Here is a 21845-nt window from a genome sequence, read left to right as displayed (position 1 = left end):
AGGGGTTTGTGGGTTCAGATCCTGGGTGGGCACCTACACGCTGCTCATCAAGCCATGCTGTGGCAGCATCCCAAGTACAAAAAATAGGGGAAGATTGGCACACGTGTTAGCTCAGGGCCAATCTTCCTCACCAAAAATAAAACATTAAACTGTCAAAGACAAGGAGAGAATCTTAAAAGTAGCAAGAGAAAAACAACTTGTTACATACAAGAAAACCCCCAAGAGCCTATCAGAAGATTTTTTTCAGCAGAAACTTTCCAGTCCATAAGAAAGCAGCACAATATATTCAAAGTGCTTTAAGAAAAAAACTACCAATCAAGAATACTCTACCCAGCAAAGTTGTCCTTCAGAGTTGAAGGTGAGAGAAGCAGTTTTCCAGGCAAGCAAAAGCTGAAGGAGTTCAGCACCACTACACCAGCCTTATAGGATATGTTAAAGGGACATCTTTAAGCTGAAACAAAAGACACTAATTAGGAAAGGGAAAACATGAAAGTATAAATCTCACTGGTAAAGATAAACATATAGTTAAATTCAGTATAATATAATGTTGTAATGGTGGTGGGTAAATCTCTTAGAAATCTAGTATTAAGGTTAAAAGACAAAAACAGAAAAAAATAGCTATAACTACAAAAATTTCTTAATGAATATGCAAGATAAAAAGATATAAACTGTCATATCAAAAACATAAAATGTGAGCAGCAGGGGAGAGTAAAAATGTAGAGCTTTAGAATGCTTTCAAACTTAAGTTATCAACTTAAAATGGACTATTATAAATACGGGTTATTTTATGCTATCATCGTGGTAACCACAAAGCAAAAATCTACAGTGGATACACAAATGATAATGGAATCTAAGCATACCACTACAGAAAATCATCAAATCACAAACCAAGAAAGCAAGAGAAGAAAGAAATGAAGGAGTTACAAAACAGCCAGAAAACAATTAACAAACTAGCAATAAGTACATACCTATCAATAATTAAATGTGAATGACCTAAATTCTCCAATCAACAGACATAGAATAGCTGAAAGAGGGGGAAAAAAGGCCCATCTCTCTGCTGCCTACAAGAGACTCACCTCAGATGTAAGGCCACATATAGACGGAAAGTGAAGGGATGGAAAAAGATATTGCATAGGCTGGCTATACCTATATCAGACAAAACAGACTGAAAACATAGAAAGTCATTGTATAATGAGAAAGGAGTTAATCCCACATGAGGATATAACATTTGTAAATATTTATGCACTAACATAGGAATATTTAAATATGCAAAGTGAATATTAACGGACCTAAAGGGAGAAATGAACAGCAATACAATAATAGCAGGGAACTTTAATACCCCACTTTCCTTAATGAATAGATCATACAGATAGAAAATCAATTAAAAAGCATTGGCCTTAACAACATATTAGACCAGATGAACTTAGCAGACATTTACAGAACATTCCATGCAAAAGCAACAGAATACACATTCTTCTCAAGTGTGCATGGAACATTCTCCAGGATAGATCATATGTTAGGCCAACAAAACAAGTCAATAAATTTTAAAGGACTGAAATCATATCAAGTATCTTTTCTGACCACAATGCTATGAAACTAGAAATTACAAGAAAAAAACTGGAAAATTCACAATATGTAGAGATTAAACAACATGCCACTGAACAACCAATGGGTCAAATAAGAAATCAAAAGAGAAATCAAAAAATACCTTGATACAAATGAAAATGTAAATACAACATACCAAAACTTATGGGATGCAGAAAAAGCAATTCTAAGAGGGAAGTTCATAGTGATAAAACCCACAGTAAGAAATAAGAAAGATCTCAGATATACAACCTAATTTTACACCTCGAGGAACTAGAAAAAGAACAAATGAAATCCAACGTTAGGAGAAGGAAGGAAATAACAAAGATCAGAGTGGAAATAAATGAAATAGAGACTAAAGAGAAAAAAAGACAATAGAATGATCAATGAAACTGAGAGCTGGGTTTTTTTTTTTAAAGATAAAAAAATTGACAAACGTTAGCTAGACTCATCATGAAAAAAAGAAGATTCAAATAAATAAAATAAAAAATGAGAGAGGAAACATTACAACTTATACCACAGAAATACAAAGGATCATAAGAGACTACTATAAACAATTACACTCCAACAAATTGGACAATCTAGAATAAATGGCTAAATTCCTAGAACATACAAACTACCAAGACTGAATCATGAAGAAATAGAAAATCTGAACAGACCATTTACTAGTTAAGAGTTCAATCAGTAATCAAAAACCTCCCAACAAACAAAAGTGCAGGACCAGATGGTTTCACTGGTGAATTCTACAAACATTTAAAGAAAAATTAATACCAGTGTTTCTCAAACTCTTCCAAAAAATAGGAAAGGGAACACTTTCAAACTCATTTTACAAGGCCAGCATCACCCTGATACCAAAACCAGACAAGGACACTACAAAAAGAGAAAACTACAGACAAATACTCCTGATAAACATAGACACAAAAATCCTTAACAAAATATTAACAAACCAAATTAAACAATACACTAAAAAAATCATACACTATGATCAAGTGGGATTTATCCCAGGGATGCAAGGATTGTTCAACATCTGCAAATCGATCAATGTGGTATACCACATTAACAAACGAAGGATAAAAACCATATGATCATCTCAATAGGTGCAGAAAAAGCATTTGACGAAAATCAACATCCATTCATGATAAAACTTCAACAAAGTGAGTATAGAGGAAATGTACTTCAACATAATAAAGGCCATATATGAAAAACCCACAGCTGATACCACACTCAATGAAGAAAAACTGAAAGCTTTTCCTCTAAGATCAAGAACAAGAGAAGGATCCTCACTCTTGCTGCTTTTATTCAACATAGTAGTGGAAGTCCCTGCCAGAGCAATTAGGCAAGAGAAAGAAATAAAAGTCATCCAAATTGGAAAGGAAGAATTAAAACTGTCTCTATTTGCAGATGACATGATATTATATATACAGAAAACCCTAAAGACTCCACTAAAAACTGTTAGAACTAATGAATGAATTCAATAAAGTTGCAGAATACGAAATCAGTATACAAAAATCAGTTGTGTTTCTGTACACTAATATCAAACTATCAGAAAGAGAAATTAAGAAAACAATATAATTGCACCAAAAAGAATAAAACCCTTAGGAGTAAATTTAATCAAGGGCTGAAAGACCTATACACTGAAAACTATAAGACATTGGTAAAGAAATTGAAGCAGACACAAATAAATGGAAAGATATTTCATGGATTAGAAGAATTAATATTGTTAAAATGCCCATACCACCCAAAGCAATGTATAGATTCAATGCAATCTCTATCATAATTCCAATGGCATTTTTCATAGAAATGAAACAAATAATCCTAAAATTTGTGTAGAATCACAAAAGACCCCAAATAGCCAAAGCAATCTAGAGAAAGAAGAACAAAGCTGGAGGCATGATGCTTCCTGATTTCAAACTATGTTACAAAGTTGTAGTAATTAAAGCAGTAGAGTACTGACAAAAACAAATACACAGATCAATGGAACAGAATAGAGAGCCCAGAAATAAACCCACACATATAAGGTCAATTAATTTAAGACAAAGGAGCCAACAATATACAATGGGGAAAGGACAATCTCTTCAATAAGTGGTGTTGGAAAAACTAGACAGCCACATTCAAAGAAGAAAGAAAGGAAGGAAGGAAGGAAGGAAGGAAGGAAGGAAAGAAGGGCGGGAGGGAGGGAGGGAGGGAGGGAGGGAGGAAGGAAGGAAGGAAGGAAAGAAGGGAGGGAGGGAGGGAGGGAAGGAAGGAAGGAAGGAAAGAAAGAAAGAAAGAAAGAAAGAAACTGGAGCACTAACTTACATCATACACAAAAATTAACTCAAAATGAGTTAAAGACTTTTAATGTAAGACCTAAAACCATAAAACTCCTAGAAGAAAATATAAGCAGTAAGCTCCTTGACACTGGTCTTGGCAATGATTTTTTGCATTTGACACCAAAAGCAAAGGCAACAGAAGCAAAACCAAATGTGTGACTACGTCAAACTAAAAAACTTCCGTATAGCAAAGGAAATAATCAATAAAATGAAAGCACGAGCTATGGAATGGGACAGAATATTTGCAAATCATATCTATGATAAGGGGTTAATATCTAAAATACGTAAAGAACTCACATAACTGAAGAGCAAAAACCCCAAAAAATCTGATTAAAAGATGGGCAGAAAATCTGAATAGACGTTTTTTAAAAGAAAACACACAAATGGCCAGCAGGTACATGAAAAGGTGCTCCACATCACTAACCATCAGGGAAATGCAAATCAAAACCATAATAAGATACCATCTCACACCTGTTAGACCAGCTATTATCAAAAAGACAAGAAATAAGCGTGGCTGAGAATGCAGAGAAGAGGGAATCCTTGTGCACTATTGATGGGAATGCAAATGGATGTAGCCACTATGGAAAACAATATGAAGCTGCCACAAAAAATCAAAAATAGAACTACCATACAATCCAGTAATTTCACTTCTGAGTATTTATCTGAAGGAAACAAAATCACTGTCTGGAAAAGATATCTGCACCCCCATGTTCATGGCAGCATTATTTGCAAAAGCCAAGACATGGAAAAAAACCTAAGTGTCCATCATCAGATGAATGGATAGAGAAAATGTGGTAGGTATATACAAGGGAATATTATTCAGCCATAAAAAAGAAGGAAATTCTGCCATTTGCAACAGCATAGATGGACCCTGAGGGCATTATGCTAAGTGAAATAAGTCAGTTGGAGAGAGACAATATATGATCTCACATATATATGGAATCTAAAAAACACCAAACTCATAGAAATAGAAGACAGATTGGTAGTTGCCAGAGGTGAGGGTGAGGGGGCAGCGGGGAAAATGAGTGAAGGCAGTCAAAAGGTGCAAACTTCCAGTTATAGAATGAATAAGTCCTGGGGATCTAATGCACAGCATGGTGACTACAGTTAACAAATACTATATTGTATATCTGAATGTTGCTAAGAGTTCTCATCACAAGAAGAAAAAATTGTAACTATGTGTGGCTCTGGATGCTAACCAAACTTGTGATAATCATTCACGATGTAAACATATCAAATCCTTACGTTGTACACCCAAAACTAATACAATGTAACATGTCAATTATACCTCAATGTAAACAAATAAATGAAGGTGTAACCAAGCTGTTTCTTTTGCCTACACCACTCCCCCTGACCTTAATGTAAAATCTGACAGTAGATAATTAATTTTAAGCTTACTAAGGCAGGGACCAGTATATAAGGAATGACCTGGTTAGGGAAATGGGACAAGTCTATGTTTTAAATAGAATCCCTTCTTTGTTTTCATCTGCTTATCTCTCTACCTCTCAGGTTTAAGAAATTTGAAAATTCATAGAATTACGTGGTTATAGGAAGTTCTAAAACCAACAGAGGTTTAGTTGCTTCAAACCAAACTACTGTGGTGAGTAAATTGACTGTGTGGTAAAGGAGGCCACACAGAAGAAAACTGGAAAAGGCTAGAGGCGGTTACTGATGTTAATGATGCTCCTCCCACCTGGGAAGCAAAGCCCCCGACTTGGGCCCAGGTTCCCGTCTCGGCTCCGGGGTTAAGTAACCGTGTTGCCACGGCTGTGCTCTGTTTGGATTTCCCTTCAAGAAAAGAATGAGCCATTCAGCTGGGAGGAGTGTAGTCCCCTTAGAACCTCTAACTTCGGGATCTGCACTGAGATCACACACTCCCAGGCAGCCCCCAGCCAGCATCTGGGCACAGCGGAGTTACTCAACTCCCAGTGCGGATGTTTCTGCCCAACATGGGGCTCCTTTGTGGGCAGTCTTTGTGTTGGAGACTGGCTGGGAGCTACACACAGTGTGAGGCTCTTTCTATCTGATCCTCCTTCCTTCACCCTCTCCTTTCACAGGGGTCAGCCTCGCTTTGGGGTCTGACGGCTCTCTCTGACCCATCCTGCTTGCTCTCCCTTTATCTTTCCCACGTGTTACCTCCAATAAAGAATACCCTGTACTTCTAACTCCATCCTGGCCTCCGGTTCCTGGAGAACCCATCCAAGATCAAATTTTGTTTCCTAAAAATGAAGAGAGTATATGTGTAATTAGATTTGTGAGGATTATATAACACCTACACACAGGTCTGAGTATAGGAAGCAGTCAAAGGTAAAACGGAGCAGGTGGATGGTGAACGAAGGGCAGAAAAAATAGCCTTCACCTTCTATAAGAATTTTCAGTTCCTAATCGTATGTCCTGCTTTACGGCACACTTTTCTAGGCACTGGAGAGAGAAAATAGGATGAGTTTCCAAATGCTAGAGGGACGCACGGGGGAAGATAAATGCTCAGCGGGGACTGGCCATCAAACTATTTCGGATGGGGGCATACTTGATTCCCTTTCCAAAGTAGGATCTTCCCAGAGGATATTTCCTAGGAAAGGAAAACTATGTTTGTATCCCTTTCAAAATGACATTTTCAATTAGCATCTATGATGTAACATCACAAAGCACACTGCCTCATAGTCCTGATGGTTATTTTGGTGACATTTGATGTTAAACAGATTGAATTAACTCAGCACCTACCTTGAATATTTCAAAACCAGGTACTTATATCAAGGAAAGTGGAGGGCTCTCTAATATGTCTTTAAACTTACAGGGTCTAGCTTAATATCTTTCATAAAACAGGTGTTCAATAGGTGTTATCTGATTTGATGGCATAAACTCATTGCATAATTGAATAGATATACTCTAAGAAGTGTGCAGACACCTGGAAGAAATTAAGAAATACACATCCATACTAGAACATAGGGAACACTGAGATTATTGCTGTAAAGAAACAAAGATAATACACAATAGAAAAGGAATGCATTCCTTGGGACAAGGAAAACCAAAAAAGCATAGCTCTAGTGTTTCGTTCTATAATGAAGTTGTTTATGGAAGAAAACAGTAAGAATAATCCATAGGAAAATGAAAACCCCAGATATTATTAACAAGCAGCATTTCACTCCTTCACCATGGGGGGCTTCCCTGGCCCCCTCAAAAGAAAAATAGACCAGCACGTCCTTCATGTTCCCCAGGTGTTTACTTCCTTAGCCACACAGACGATGGCTCCCTCCTCAGTGACTTTGATAACACCCAGCCTGATCTAAACAAGTGTCAAACTCGTCTTAGCAAAGAACCACTTATTCAGTAAAGAAGAACTGTAGTAGCTCATTTCATCTTAATTAGCCCAAGATCATGATTCTGAAGTGCTCTGCTTTCTTATCAACACTATCCTTCCTGCTGCAAGAGAAGACAACTTCGACGTCTCTGACGATGACTCAGTCCTGGGGACCGGAATCAGGACTGGCAGAGCTTGCATCAATACCGCCAAAGTTGCTGTAAAAATGGATGCCTGGAACGAGTCTGCCTTTCCACTGAAACCAGCTATATTGTGTGGCGAGAGAGGACTAGACAGTGACCTTTGGCATCTGTGTTCAACGACTGAAATACGTTCACCTACTCTGTGCCAGGAAGAGGCGAGGCCCTGGAGTGGGGAACAGTATGTCCCTCTGCTGTCTGGACTCTACGGTCCATTCCATTAGAAGAAGAAAAGGGGAGAAAGGATAGAAAATGAGAACAGAGCTGAAGGATTATATTGCTCCTTTAGAAATGCATTAGTTACTGGTACAGAGTCTACCCGCCTCTTTCCAGTTATTTGCTTGAGACTAACATTAGTGAACAGGAAAAGAGTCAGAAAGTTGGGGGTAGGGTGCTCTCATTAGCATCTGCTTTGTTTCCAGCTGGCTCCAGCACCACAGAGAGTCCTCAGTGGCCGGGAGTGTTTGTGCCACCAGAAAATAGGAGTGGAAATGTCCCCTGCTCCAATTTAGTCAGCGTCCCATGGAACCTGCGGGGTGAGTGGCGGTGTCAGTCTCCGCCAGCCACTTCATTTACACATTGTTCCCACTCAGCCTCTCACAGGAAGGCATCTTTCTGAAAGTGCTGCAGACATGGTGTGCGAAAAACAAGGACGGTATAAATAGCTCCTCACTTCTAACTGCAACTTGCCACTCACATTTTGCTGCCTGAGAGCTCTGAAAAGGAACAGCCCCGACCACGAATAACCAGGAGCTGGGAGGTGGGTCCGTGTCTACAGCCAAGGGAGAGCACAGGTGGAGAGAGCTGCAGAGGCCTAGAAGGCCTTTTCAGGCTGAAGGAGCACATTCTCCCAGGGCACAGCCCAGCCCGGCAAACCGGGTTTCCTGGCATACCTGATAGGTCAGCTCTTTGACGCACCGCTCCAGCCGACGGGCTCCCCTCTGGGCCTCTGCAGTGCGCCGGACTTCGCCTTCCAGTTCCCCTTCCAGTTCACGAACCTGCAACCAAACCACGATCTCAGGCCACAGGCTGGCAGCCAGCTGGCCAGACTGGCACGGTATTTGCCAGTTGGCATGATCATTGACATAGAGTGAAATCACAAGGGAAGATGTGTGCTCTCTTTCTGGCTGTAGTTGAGCAGGCAACCTCTCTGGGAAAAAGGCCTCATGAAAAGGGACTTGGTTGAACTACGCGAGATCATAAAAGGACTGTTTAGAATCTGAAGAATGTGAAAGGTTAATCCATGAAGAGGTACAGGCTTCCCCTTAGATTACAAAATTACACACACACATACACATACACGTACGTGAATGTAGTCATGTATGTAAGTGTATGGAGAAAATAAGCCATATACAGCACACTTGAAGGATTTAGCCAACATACCAGCTAATCTTAAGCTTCATCCTCTATGATCAGTTCTGACTCCCTAAAGAAATCAGACCTGAGTCACATATGTCACACACAGCCCCACAGCCCTGTTTGGCGGGAGAGCTATTTTGCACACTAGCAATCTGCCTGTAGCCTTATAGAGTTATACAAACAAGGTTAACATAACATTCGTTGAACACATAGTTGATGCCTACTACACACCAGACCCCAGGGCTGGAGATATAGCAAGGAACAAAGCCAAGATGTCTCCCTGGTGTAAGCACATATGCTAAAGAGGGGAAATGCACAAACAAAATAAAGTAAAATTACAGAATGGGTTCCATGGTGGTAAGTGACATGGAGAGGAATCAAGTGGGAAATGGGCTAGGGAGTTGATGGGGGAAGGGTGCCGGCTGCCCCTTCTTTTCCCCCAGACATCCATGTCTCTCTCCTTGCCTTCTGGAAGCAAATGTCACCTTCTGGATGAGGTTCCTGACCGCCACTCCTTTAAAACTGCAAGGCCTGACAATGCCCTGAGGCAAGAATGTGCCTGGACTGCCTGACCCCACCTTTTCCTACCCCCTCCTTCCTCCCCCATTTCAGCTGTACTTTCCTCCTTGTTCTTGCTCAGAGAGGTATAAGGGGGGTGGGAGAGTCAGCATGTGTGCAAGTTCCTTGTGAATGAAGCCCAGTATAGACAATCTTCTGCCCCCTTTCACAGAAACCTAACACAGCTACGTCAGTTGGGACATGAGACTAACAAAGGTCCCCTTCCACTTTTTTTTTTTTAAAGATTTTATTTTTTTCCTTTTTCCTCCCCAAAGCCCCCCAGTACATAGTTGTATATTCTTCGTTGTGGGTCCTTCTAGTTGTGGCATGTGGGACGCTGCCTCAGCGTGGTCCGACGAGCAGTGCCATGTCCGCGCCCAGGATTCGAACCGATGAAACACTGGGCCGCCTGCAGCGGAGCGCGCGAACTTAACCACTCGGCCACGGGGCCAGCCCCCCCCTTCCACTTTTTTTAAGTTCTTGTTAAAAAAAATTTTTTTAAGCTATTAAACACCTCAGGGAAAAATGGCTTTATTAAACCAAATCCTAGACATCATATACTTTCACCTGTAAATATTTCTCCATATAATTCTAATAGATAATGGTATTATGATTTTTAAAGGAAATTAACCATAATTCCTTAGCATCATCTGATATTCAGGAGCCCATCGCTATGAGTCATCACTGGTTCTAGGCCTTAACAGCAATTGTAAATAAAATAAAAGCCTGCAATCTGAAATTTAAGTTGGAAATACCAGTATCATTCGTGTATTTTTTAGGAAAAAAAGGCATAAAATTTCTTTGATTTTATACTTAAATGCTTTTTCTCTCATACTAAAATCTTGGTTCTGATATGTGTTGTTGGATGAGTAATTATATTAGTGTTCTTGCTAGTGGCAATGATAAGATATTGTTATTTTGAAACTGCAAGTGCAGTTTGCTTTGCTATTTTATTTTGTTTTGTCTTTAGGTGTATTCCATGAGGCATGTATAGACAAATAGTATGTTTACAAGTCACTGGGAATAATTGTTCTTTGTGTGTATTTTATGCCCCTCAACTTGATATATAGTTTCATTTGCTCCCAATCATGTTAAAATTTTAGGGATTGCTTTATTTTTCTCTTTGATTTCAACTTGTTTTTTAATTATGAAGCATGTAAATGTTTTATATGATTCTGCAATCAAAACAATGAAACAAGTTTCAGTCAGAAGGTCTAATTTTCATCTGTGTTCTCCTATGGCTAGTTATTTTCACTAGTCTTTGTTTTTATTCTGTCACTATTTCTTTTTGAAAATATAAGCAAGTGTGTACATGGGTTCATATTTCCCCCCTTTCTTGCACGAAAGGTTGAATACTCCCCACATTGCCTGTACCTTTTATCATCGTTATGCAGCCAGCCATGATCTCCAGCACATATTACAAGCTCTTCTTCAGTCCCTTTGTTTTTTTTTTAAAGATTGGGCCTAAGCTAACATCCGTTGCCAGTTTTTTTCCTTCTTCACCCCAAAGCCCCCAAATACATTGTTTTATATTCTAGTTATAAGGGCCTTATAGTTCTGCTATGTGGGACGCTGCCTCAGCATGGCCTGATGAGCGGTGCCATGTTCCTGTCCAGGATCCGAACTGGTGAAACCCTGGGCCACCGAAGTGGAGGGCATGAACTTAACCACTCGGCCTCGGGGCCGGCCCCTCGTCATTCCTTTTTAATCAGCACGATCATATGGATGTACCATAAATGTGCCTTGGTGTTGCATCGTATGGATACAGCATAGATGTGCAAAGGCAACACTTTTATTTTTCAGAGGCCCTTCTGAGCCATCAAATCCCAAACATTCTTTCCATCCTTGTCACATTTGTCACATGACCTATACATTGTCATTGAAATTGATTCAATAACTTTAAAAATCCTACTTTCAAGATAGGTCTTCTATTTGTTTTCAAGCTGCCTGAAGGCAGGTACTACATCATTTCCCTCCGCCCTTTCTACGTCTTCACCAAGTCTTTCTTGATCTTTGATTTAGCTGTTTCCTTTTTCCTTCTCTGGCTGTGAGGAAATGGGCATTCTCTGCGGAGGAAATAACAGGAGCAAAGGCACAGAAGCAGGACTGTGCAGGAGGGTTTGGAAACCACAGATACCCTGGCTGTGGGGAGTGCAGAGCTGGGGAGGGCGTGAGGCCCGAGATGCACCCACGCTCAGCAGGAAGAGGGAAGGCACATTTCACCCAGTCCAAGAAAAGTCCGATTAGGTGGCCCAAAGTCAAGCAAAAATGAGTGAATACATTGAGATCTGACACCCCAAAGAGCTGAAACTGCTAAAAGCAAAAGTGATGTGGGAGGCGGGGAACATGTGGTGTGATATTCCAGGACAATGAGGCCTTGAATTGGGAGTTGTGGAGACCCCGTGATGACCCACGCAAACTCCTACCCTGGATTCTAGTTTCTGGATTTGCTTTCTACTCCCCAGCAGGGCAGTCTGCTCAGCTTCATCCAGCCTCTTTTGCAAGTCTTTAATTGTCTGCTCCATATTTTTTCTCATCCTCTCCAGGTGGGCATTGGTGTCTTGCTCCTTCTTCAGTTCTTCTGACATGTTTGCTGCCTAGAAAAGAAGGAAAGGGACTGAGACAATTTGGCAGCCAATGGATCTTAACATTTCCACCCACAGTCTTCAGTTCCTGATCTGCCTAGATGTCGTGGCTTGCCTCTGTATATTTAACCTCTTCGCACCACGCTCTCCCAAACGTCTGCGGCCCTCAAGTCTGTTAATGATAAGGCAATAAGATAGTGGCAGCTACTGACGAGCCTGGGGTGAGGGGTGGTGGAAACAGTCCAGAGGTGAAGTACCACAAAAACATGATCACACAACCCTTGCATTGAAAGAAAGATGAGCAATTGGAGCAACAGCTTTCAGCTGAATAAAGCACCAGGACGTGTCCGGTAACATTGTGCACCTGGAAAAGTGTGAAGGCATGCCTATGAAAATCTTTTTCAGATCTCACTTCTATAATTCCGTGATTTACAATTGCAAACAAGTTTAGGCTCCAGGAATTTGGCAGCACCAGATGCTCTCAGTGCCAATAAACTGGCACAAGGAAGGTTAATTCTTGCTAGTGAAGTCTGCTCTTGGCTTTGGCTATGTATACAAAGGCTTGGTGTCTCCATGCAATTATTAAGGACTGTTTCATGAATCTCTCAGTGCATTTAATGTTAGAACACTGCCCTCCCAGCCAAAGCGTCTCTGTCTATCAGGTTACCAACCATCTGTATAATTTAAGTGTGAGACGTCTGTGCAGATGGTGAGGGCAAAGAATGAATTACGGAAGCAACTCTGGGCTCTGCCACGTAGGGTTGGGACTCAGAGATAAACTATTGGAGAACTGGAGGGTGGGAGGAAGAGGGAGCGAGTTCATTTTTCAACATCATCATGAAAATCTTATAAAGGCAAGGTTAAGCAGATAGAGTCTTCATACTGTATGACTGCATAAATTTACCAAGCAGGCATAGAAGCTCTTTTTATTCCTATCTATCCATGTGGATTTTCATAAATGTTAAGCATATTATTTTTCCCTTGGCCATCAAACATGTTCCAGCTTTCACACAGCTCTTCTCCATCAGAGAGCAGAAGTGTCTGCCTCGATACAAAATGGCCGAATGAGAGGTGTGCTTCTCTATTCTGAGAGGGGGCTGGATTCTACAGTAACCTGATAGTTAGGATTTGGTGCAAAGGTTTTATTTAGCTCCCTGAGCACTAAATAACTCCGGCAAATATAGATACAAGCTCTTCCCCTCCTTTGAATTTTAAAACAACTAATGTAAAATCTAATTAAATATCTTGTCTCCCCAATTCCCATACCCTTTTTTAGCAAGAGGATCAGCTTCCACTCACACAGCAGAGTTAGGGCTGCTGTGTGGTTCTGCATTTGATAGACCACACAACATCACTCAATAGGGAAGGGGTGAGTGGAGGCTGACATCAGGTCCATGCTCCGCTCCGCAAGCCTGGGGTCCCCGCATAGACACTTCCCCTCCACCTGCCTTCTGCAAATTGCTTTTGCTAAGTGCTGCCTTCTGCTCACTCTGCCCCTTGAGAGAAGCATGCGTCTGCCCACACAGGGTACCCAGAGGGCACCTTTCTCCAGTTCCCGCAAAGGTGCAGTCAAGTCTGGCAGCCAACCCTGAGCTTAGTGTCCTTTAAGAAAAGCACCGCCATCAACAATTTTACACTTGCAAATAAAGAAGGCCCACCAGCCCTGACGCCCATCTTTACCAACCTGATTCTGCTACTCCAGCAGTAGCATGGGTTGTAAAAAATAAGTGAAATAAGCATTCTTTCCAGATCATCATCATAAACCCATTACAGACCCTAGGAAAATAGCTGTTTGTAAAGAAACACAGGAAGAATTGTTTCTAGACACTAGAAATATTGATTCACAAGTGGAAAGCAGCTTAACTTAAAAAAAAAACTCTTACTTTCATAAGGTTTTGCTTATAGCAATTCCACTGCTCCTTTTTATTGTCTCCGTAGGTTGGAGGGGAGGAGCTAATTGGCCTAATTTTTCAAAATGGAAACAGAGGCAGAGGGGTCAGCTAAGCCCTCCAGCCTGTCTGGAGAATCAATGAATCCTTTTTGGCTGCAGATCTGCCCCCGCCCCTCGGCTGCTGCTCCAGTCAACTCTAGAAGACAGGAGTGAGCAGAGAGTCAATGGACCCACCTCCGTGACTGCCTTCTTAGCCTTCTCTTCAGCATTTTGACACCCCTGCACCGCCTCTTCGGTTTCTTTCTGCAACCTGGCAACATCAACCTCCAGTTTCTTCTTCTGGCTGAGGAGACTTGTGTTCTAAGGAAAAGCAGCATTCCTGTTAGGCACCTTGAGACTAGCGATGCAAATGCAAGCCCGTCTGTTCGGGACACACAATGGGCGAGGGCGCTGGCCAGGAGCGAGTTTTATTCCAGTCAGCCATACTCACTCAAGCAATACTTCCACCACAGGAGGCAGCGTTAGAAAAGCCCCTTGCCATCAAAGGCATACCCGAATGGAAGAGATTTCAGCCATTCAGGATCAAAGAGAGGGCAGCCTGAATCAGAAAGGGGAAATGGATCCCAGGTAACATAGGAGCCCCAAACGTGTTTGGTTTTCGACTTGGCGAGGAGTATGTATTTCTGCCTTTTGCTCTTTGAAGGGGTCGAAGCCAGTGTCCCTGGGCAGAAGTCAGGGTCAGCTGCAGACATTTGGGGAGCAGGGGCTTGGAGAATGAAAATCAGTTTCCAGCATGCTGTTCCAGGAAAAAAAATCCTGCCCTTCATCTCCCTCCCCACCTATTGGTGTCTGCAGGGGGGAGGCGGGAAGAGCAGCTCAGAGGAGCCTCACCCTGCAGCCCTTAGAAGCCCCCGTGACACCGGAGGGTCCTGTGTTCTGTGGCTGATGCTGCCCTAATTCTTTTCTTCTTGGGTTGTGACAAGAGGCTGAAGCTCCTTTTGCTGCTATTTGGTCCATGTTTGAGGATGTGAAACCTCAGCATAAAGAGTGTGTATAAAAGGCACGGGCTTCTATTCTTTATTCCTCCTTATTGTCCTTTCACTTTCCTCTAGTTAGTGCCTTTCTCAGTGGCAGATTTAAGCCATGGAAATAAAAAGATGTTCAAGTTTCACAGGTTCTACTCTGCTTCCTCGATGACCTGAGGCGTCTTCATCAAGGCTCCCACTCTCTGTTCTCACAGCCAGCGAGGCTCTGTGCACCCCCAGGCTTCCCACTGCCATGGCTGTGGCCTTGGGGGATAAATTTATTTTCCTGGAGTGTTTTCTGGATGCTCACTGGACACAACTCCTTAGAAAGTTTTTCTTTGTAGAGAAAGATACAGGTATAAATGCTGATTTGTGTGTACACAGAATCATTTACATTATGTGCTAGGGAGATAATGGTTACAACCTTTCCAAGCTGAGTGACTCTAATTGGTTCTTTTGGGGAAGAAAGCGGTGAGGGGGTATTGCGTGGAAGGGAATCTAGATTGTCACAGCTCAGATTTGAGAAAGGACGCACGTAATCAGTCAGGATAAGTTTGGCCTCATGTTTGATTGAGGCTAGAGGTCTGAAGATGCAGAAGGAGCTAAGAAGTTTCCTCAAAAGTTTCATTATATTATCAAAAGATTGATAGGTTTCTATAACTGCAAGTTGCCCCTGCATGGTCAAGGTGGGGGAGAGGTCCTTACGAGCAATATATCACCTACACATGCTGGTCCAAGAGCGGTCTCTGGACCAGCAGCATCACCTGAGAACTTGCTTGATACCTGGGTCCCAATGCAGAGATTCTGAGTCAGTAGGTCAGGGTTGAGATCTGAGAATTTGTAGTTTTGCGTTAGTCTCTCTTTCACACCTAAAGTTTCAGGAACTCTGCCCTAGAGACCAGGTCTCTACTGACTAATTTTTTTTTTTTTTCAAACCTATCTCCTCCTCTCTCTCTCTGGTTGACGTCCTCATCTCTCAGCAGGCTAGTGGTTTTTCATCATGGGACCCAGTGGTACATTATCACTTACAATATGCATGGCAAATGAGTACTACAGATAGTGGATGATTTACTTTTTAAAAATGTAATATTCTACTTTATAAGAATCCTACTCATTGTATTTAGATAAGCTTTCTTGAGAGAGAAAGGAAACGTTGAAGTGAGTTAGCCTGCTGGGAATTATGCATAACCTGCAGCCTGCTCATTCTATACCACCTGGTATCTAAATAGGATTGTGTCATGCACATGGACACAGAAGTCAAACTGCAGGCACAAACTGATTGTAATACCTTCCAGCTGGTACATCTCTGGCTTATACCTCCTTTTATCCAGTATTTCTCAGTGGGAGTACAAGTGGCATTCCGGAAGGAGCAATTCTTTGTAATGCGGGGCTATGCTGCACCTCGCAGGAGTAGTAGTAATTCTGGACCCTGCCCACTAAATGTCAGTGGCACTTCCCAGTCACTGTGGCAACCAAATGACCTCACGGGCATTTCTAAGTGGCCCATAGTACGGCAATTCTGCCCCTACTTGTTTTAATTCATCCTTCACAGCAATCACCAGAGTAAACTTCCTAAAATGCAAATCTGATTTTTTTCACTCTCAGCCACTCAAAAATGCTTCAGATAGAATTCAAACTCCATCCATCTCAGACTCAAGGACCCTGGTGACCTGGCTCTACCTGCCTCTTAGCATCATTGCTGCTGATCTCCCCTACCACCACCCCTCCCCCATGTCCTAGCAGCATCCTCTTACTCACGGCAGTACACTACGGTTTTCTTATGTAGGTCTTCATTTCTTCAGGACAATGGAGACATCTCGTATCTATAATATATACTTGCCCCAGGTTATGGTGGACACCCTATAAATGTCTGTTGAATGACCCATTTACTATACACGCTTGGCCTAGCCAATACGGTTTCTACTGATTGTATGAGAATGGCAAAGATTCCAAGAATTCATGTCACATAAGCTTCCATGAGAAGCCAGAGTCCTGACAGCTCATCGTATCTGTCAGCAGCCACTCAGAATTGTTAGAAGTCTCCTGGCTCTGAGGCAGGAGCATTTGTTTTTAATCCTAGGATGCTGAGGGAACGCGTGGCTTAGAGGCAACAGGAGAAGCGGGCAAGTGATTCTGGAACACCAGAGACTATTCATCTCTCTCTCCCCAGCATCGTGGCCATGAATGCTCTAACAGTCTACGCTTCTGGCAGAAAGCTTAGTGTTATGAGTCAAGGAGCGTCCCCTCCAAAAAAGATATGTTGAAGTCCCAACTCCAGGACCTCTGAATGTGATGTTATTTGGAAATAAGGTCTTTACAGAGGTAATCAAGTTAAAATGAGGTCATCAGGGTGGGCCCTTATCCAATATGGCTGATGTCCTTATAAGGAGGGGAAATTTAGACAGAGACAGATATTCACCGAGGGAAGGTGATGTTAACAAACACAGGGAGAATGCCACATGAAGGCAGAGGACTAGCGTGATGCATCTGTAAGCTAAGGAACACCCAAGATTGCCAACAAACCACTGGAAGCTGGGCAAAGGCAAGGAAGGATTCCTCATGAGATTCACAGGGAGCGTGGCCCTGCCAACACCTTGATTTCAGACTTCTAGCCTTCAGAACTGTGAGAGAATATATTTCTGGTGACTTAAGCCACTCAGTTTGTGGTATTTTGTTACAGCAGCTCTAGGGAACCAATACATTGGCAATGAAGCAGAGTGTGACCACTGCTCTGCTGCCTAAGGCTCTCCCTATGCCTCACATGCTGCACCCACAGCTTGACGCACAACTGCGTGTGGGCCAAGGCTGGACCACAGGTGGAAACCTCTGCCTTCAACCAGCTGATGCAGCTCGTGGGGAGAGTTTATGGGCCCCACCTGGGTATGGAGTAGATTTATTCTTTCTGTGGCCTCCAGGAGCTCTTCCTCCGCCAGCTTGCGCCCACGTTCTGTCTGCTCTTGCAAGGACCTCAGTTCCTCTAGTTCAGACTGGAGAAGAGAGTTGCGCCGCTCAGCCACAGCCACCTGCTCCTTCAGCTCACTATTCAGGTGTGTGCTGTCATCCAGCTGCACCCGCAGGTCCTGGGAGAGGAAACATGGGCCCGGGGCACAGATTCCTCTGAGTTCAAGGGGATATGCACCTGTGCAAGCATGTGCCGGAAAAAACCCCACCAATTTAAGTGTAGGCATGTTCTCACTCTCTTGAAGGATTAGGTTTGTTGTCCTCATTTTCATTGCTCAGCACAATCTGGCACTTGGTTTGCTTCCGTAAGCAGAGGCTTTCCTTCCCCCCTCCCCCATTTTACAATTTGAAAATACCTTGATTTGAATCTGAAGCTGACCCAGGGACCTTGTTGCCTCTGACGCCTGCTGGTTGGCACAGCTAAGCTGGAGTTCCATCTCGCTGAGGTTCCCTTCCATGCTCCTCTTCAGCCGGGCAGCCTCCACTCTGCTCCTAGTTTCCGAATCCAGACTAGACTGCAGCGAGTCAATAGCACACTGCTGGTTCTTCCTAGTTTTAGAATAACATTCATGGGGGAAAAATCATGCACTCAAATTAAGAAAGGTTACCTGCTGTGTAAGATTCAAATTAAAAAATTCAAGAAAAATTCTGGGTAATTAACAAAATGAGTCGAAAGCATTTTCATTTTAAAAACAGAGGTTGAGGGGTTAGGTGAGTGATCATATGTCCACCAACACAGACTAAGATTCCCAGGCCAACTTTCCAAAAGAACCAAGGAAATCACCAGAGTTAGAGATTCCTGTGGAGCAGCCTTAGCCTTATCTGAGACCCCCGCTAAAGGACAGTCTAGGGCAAACACCTGCATTTCCTAGGATGGCTAAGGATCAAGGAAGGTTGCTTTTGCAGACAGGCATAATACTTAAAGTATTTTCAATAGTGGAAAATGTCTGAACAAGGCAAGAAAGAGTCACCCAGGTTTGAACAAATCCCAAGCGCCAGCAATACTGCTCTAACAGCCTGTAGACACTTAACTCTCCTAGAACAGCATGGTTATCTTTCCCCAGGAGTTTGAGAATGCAACCATGGATTGGCTAAGAAAACCAGCTGCTGTGTGACGTTGAATTATTTCAGGATGCCTTCAGAACAATCAAAACCCTATGCTGAAACCATATTTGCAAAGTGACAGAAGCTTAGACAGGAGACGTGCGATCAGAAAGGCGATGAAAATATGTGGGAGCCCACGTAATCATTTCTCAGCCCTCGTGCAGTGCGTTGGGGCCATGAAGTCACACGAATTCAGCCAGTGGACTACGGGCATCACCCGCAGTTTCCAAGCCTCACCCGTACAACACTTTTGCTTGTGTGATCCTGTGCTCCCTCTCCCCATCTATGGCAAACTTGGTAGCCACATATGGAAGATTGCGGCATCACAAGGTGGAAGGAATCCGGGTCCTTGATTGACTTTGAAGAACGGCGGCCCACTCTCCATCATGCCCCATGTCAGATTCTGACATAAAGAAAAATAAACCTTGATAGTTTTAAGCCATGAAGATTTGGTGGTTGTGAGTCAGGACAGGTTAACTGTTATAACTAACACATACCCTGTTAGGCTCACCCTATAAAACAGGCCTAGGGCTGGACAGATCCGACCGAAAAGGGAAAAGCCTTCCGCGTGCCCTTCCTCACAGAGCCATCAGCACAAACAGCTAACATGTATTCATCTTGGGTCAGAACCAGGTTCCACGTTAAACCATCATTGAGCCATATGTCCTGAGCTCCAAGGCCAATCAGGAAGCATCAGCCTGCAGGGGAGTTTCTGACTGGGTGACAGGTGGAGGCTCCACTTTTCATGACCACTTTTCATCTCCCCATGAGTGGGGGGAAGTCCCAGAAGTAGTTATGGAAATGTATGGGAAATAATTCTTTCTGGTTCCAGAGCCAAGAGTTAGCACCTCTCCTCTGCCAACACCAGGTCCCTGGCCCCACAAGCTGTCAGCCTCACGTGCCTGTCCTTGGTCCTGGGCTTTTGTTCAGCAACCAGATCAGAAACCTATGGGGATGCCAGTACGTGAAGTTAATAGAAACTGTTATGGGCTGAATTGTGTGTGTGTGTGTGTGTCCCCAAAGTCATATGTTGAAACCCTAACCCCCAGTAGGTAGTATGTGACTGTATTTGGAGACAGGGCCTTTAAAGAGGTGATTCAGTTAAACTGAGACTGTTAGAGTGGGCCCTAATCCAACCTGATGGGTGTCCTTAAAAAAAGCGGAAATTCGGATACAAGAAGAAACACCAGGGAGGCGCACAGAGGGAAGACCCCGTGAGGACACAGTGAGAAGGTGGCCATCAGCAAGCCGAGGAGAGAGGCCTCAGGAGAAACCAAAGCTGTGGACACCTTGATCTTAGACTTCTAGCCTCCAGAACTGCGAGAAATAAATTTCCATTGTTTAAGCCCCCGAGTCTGGTAATTTGTTATGGTGGCCCTAGATGACTAAGACAGGGACACACACACTCAATAGCCCTGAAAGCTGTAAGACACTCCTCTGTCTATGTTGGGGAAACTCTCATTTCTGCCACCGCTGACTCTCCTTACACAGGGACTCTAGAGCAGAATCCTCTGAACAGAGATACATTCCAGTTAAGCAGACAAACGGAATGTTTCAAACCGTACTGTCTCCACTGTTGTTTATGAAACGAGCGCCCGCAGAGAAGTAGCAAGTGCTGTAGTTTAAGAGGCTTGGCTGTGAGTCAGGTCTAGAGAATGGCTCCTAAACAGTCAACACATTTCATGCAGAGTCAAAAAATCCTGAAAATGAAAACTCTCCCAAATACATCTTTTAAGAAAAATGAAGCACTCAGGGTCAGGGAAATTTACCAAGGAGTTCCTTTTTTCTTCTTCTCTGAAACGTGAAATATGATTTGAGGAAAGAAGCCAAATGCAAAAAATCCCCAGAAAACCAAAAACCCCAAAATCAGAATAAAACTTGAAAAAGCTAATGATTTCAAAATGACAATCAATTCAATAAGTCATTTTTTTTTCTCTTGCCATATTGCTCATCTATATCAGAGAAACATAAGATTTACCTTAATTCCAATACATATGATTTAGCTTTAAAATGATTGACAAGGTATTTTGTTAACTAAATACCATGTCTGAGTTTGAGATCCTACTTCTCAAAGACATGCTAAAATATTTTACTTAGAAATGAGAAGAGATTTAAACATATTCTTCTGACAGAGACTGGTACAATAAAAGAAATTAGGTTGGACAGTGCACATAAATTAAGACCACATGGTAAAGTTTGAGATAACTGAATTCAGAGAAGTGGATCACAGAGAAGAAAAAGATGATGAAACATCACTAGATACCTGAGGCTACAGGCCAGGGGTGAGCAAATCACAGGTTATGGGCCAACTCTGGCCATGCCCATTTGATTTCCAGTTATCTATGGCTGCTTTCAAGGTACAACTGCAAAGCTGAGTAGTTGTGACAGAGACCCTATGGCTTGCAAGGCCAACAATATTTACTATCTGACCTTATAGAGAAAAAGTTTTCCTAACCCACTATAGGCGATAAAACCTAAGCAAACAAATGCTTTTTGTTAGTGTAAGGAATTTCAATGCCTCATTCCCAAAACCTGCTTCCACGGTACCTCTCCAGGCATGTCTGGAGAGAGCAGAATACGTGCCAGGTGCAGTCTGGCTCTGGGCCATGAGAAGACCTCACACATTTCAGTATTTCCTTGAATACCTTGAGTTGGAAGAGGGATATAGTTGGTGGTCCCTAAAGATTTAAGATACACCTAACCAACTTGTTTTCAATCTAGTCTTGAGCCTTGTGGTAGGGTTTGACTTACATGGCAATTATGGCCACCTGTTGGCCTTTAAGCTGGCTGCCAATGTCAGCCCTCCTTTCCTATGTCTAGGCTAGAGAGTGTCAAAGCTAGCCACCAAAACTCCTCCCCACTTTCCATCAGAGACTGCATCGCCACCTCTCTACCTATAGCCGTGATAATTATAATATTTGTAAAATCAAAAAAAATAGCCTAGTCATCCACAAAAGTTGAGGAAACC

The 21845-nt window shown here is 42.6% G+C and overlaps 2 protein-coding genes across 11 annotated transcripts in view; one reads left to right on the top strand and one right to left on the bottom strand.

Annotated features, from left to right (window-relative positions):
- Positions 1 to 12263, top strand: part of HHLA2 (HHLA2 member of B7 family) — a 97029-nt gene extending 84766 nt beyond the window's left edge. For 5 of the 10 annotated variants that reach the window (XM_070582801.1, XM_070582800.1, XM_070582799.1 and 2 more), the window contains one exon: positions 11858 to 12000. In XM_070582801.1, the coding sequence (XP_070438902.1) occupies positions 11858 to 11896 (39 nt within the window). In that variant the 3' untranslated portion in view covers positions 11897 to 12000. Of the gene's footprint in view, positions 1 to 11857 lie in introns of all 10 variants that reach the window. The other 5 variants (XM_070582798.1, XM_070582796.1, XM_070582797.1 and 2 more) reach the window with 2 other exon arrangements.
- Positions 1 to 21845, bottom strand: part of MYH15 (myosin heavy chain 15) — a 132163-nt gene that overhangs the window by 6225 nt on the left and 104093 nt on the right. Inside the window, exons 34-38 of the mRNA XM_070582795.1 lie at positions 18130 to 18322; positions 17689 to 17892; positions 14022 to 14147; positions 11738 to 11908; positions 8288 to 8392 (exon numbers count right to left, since the gene is read on the bottom strand). Of these exons, the coding sequence (XP_070438896.1) occupies positions 8288 to 8392; positions 11738 to 11908; positions 14022 to 14147; positions 17689 to 17892; positions 18130 to 18322 (799 nt within the window). The remainder of the gene's footprint in view (positions 1 to 8287; positions 8393 to 11737; positions 11909 to 14021; positions 14148 to 17688; positions 17893 to 18129; positions 18323 to 21845) is intronic.

Source organism: Equus przewalskii, chromosome 18, assembly GCF_037783145.1.
Source record: "Equus przewalskii isolate Varuska chromosome 18, EquPr2, whole genome shotgun sequence".
Classification (NCBI taxonomy): Eukaryota; Metazoa; Chordata; class Mammalia; order Perissodactyla; family Equidae; genus Equus; species Equus przewalskii.
The sequence above is the reverse complement of the archived record's forward strand: the minus strand, read 5'-3'. Positions and strand labels throughout refer to the sequence as shown.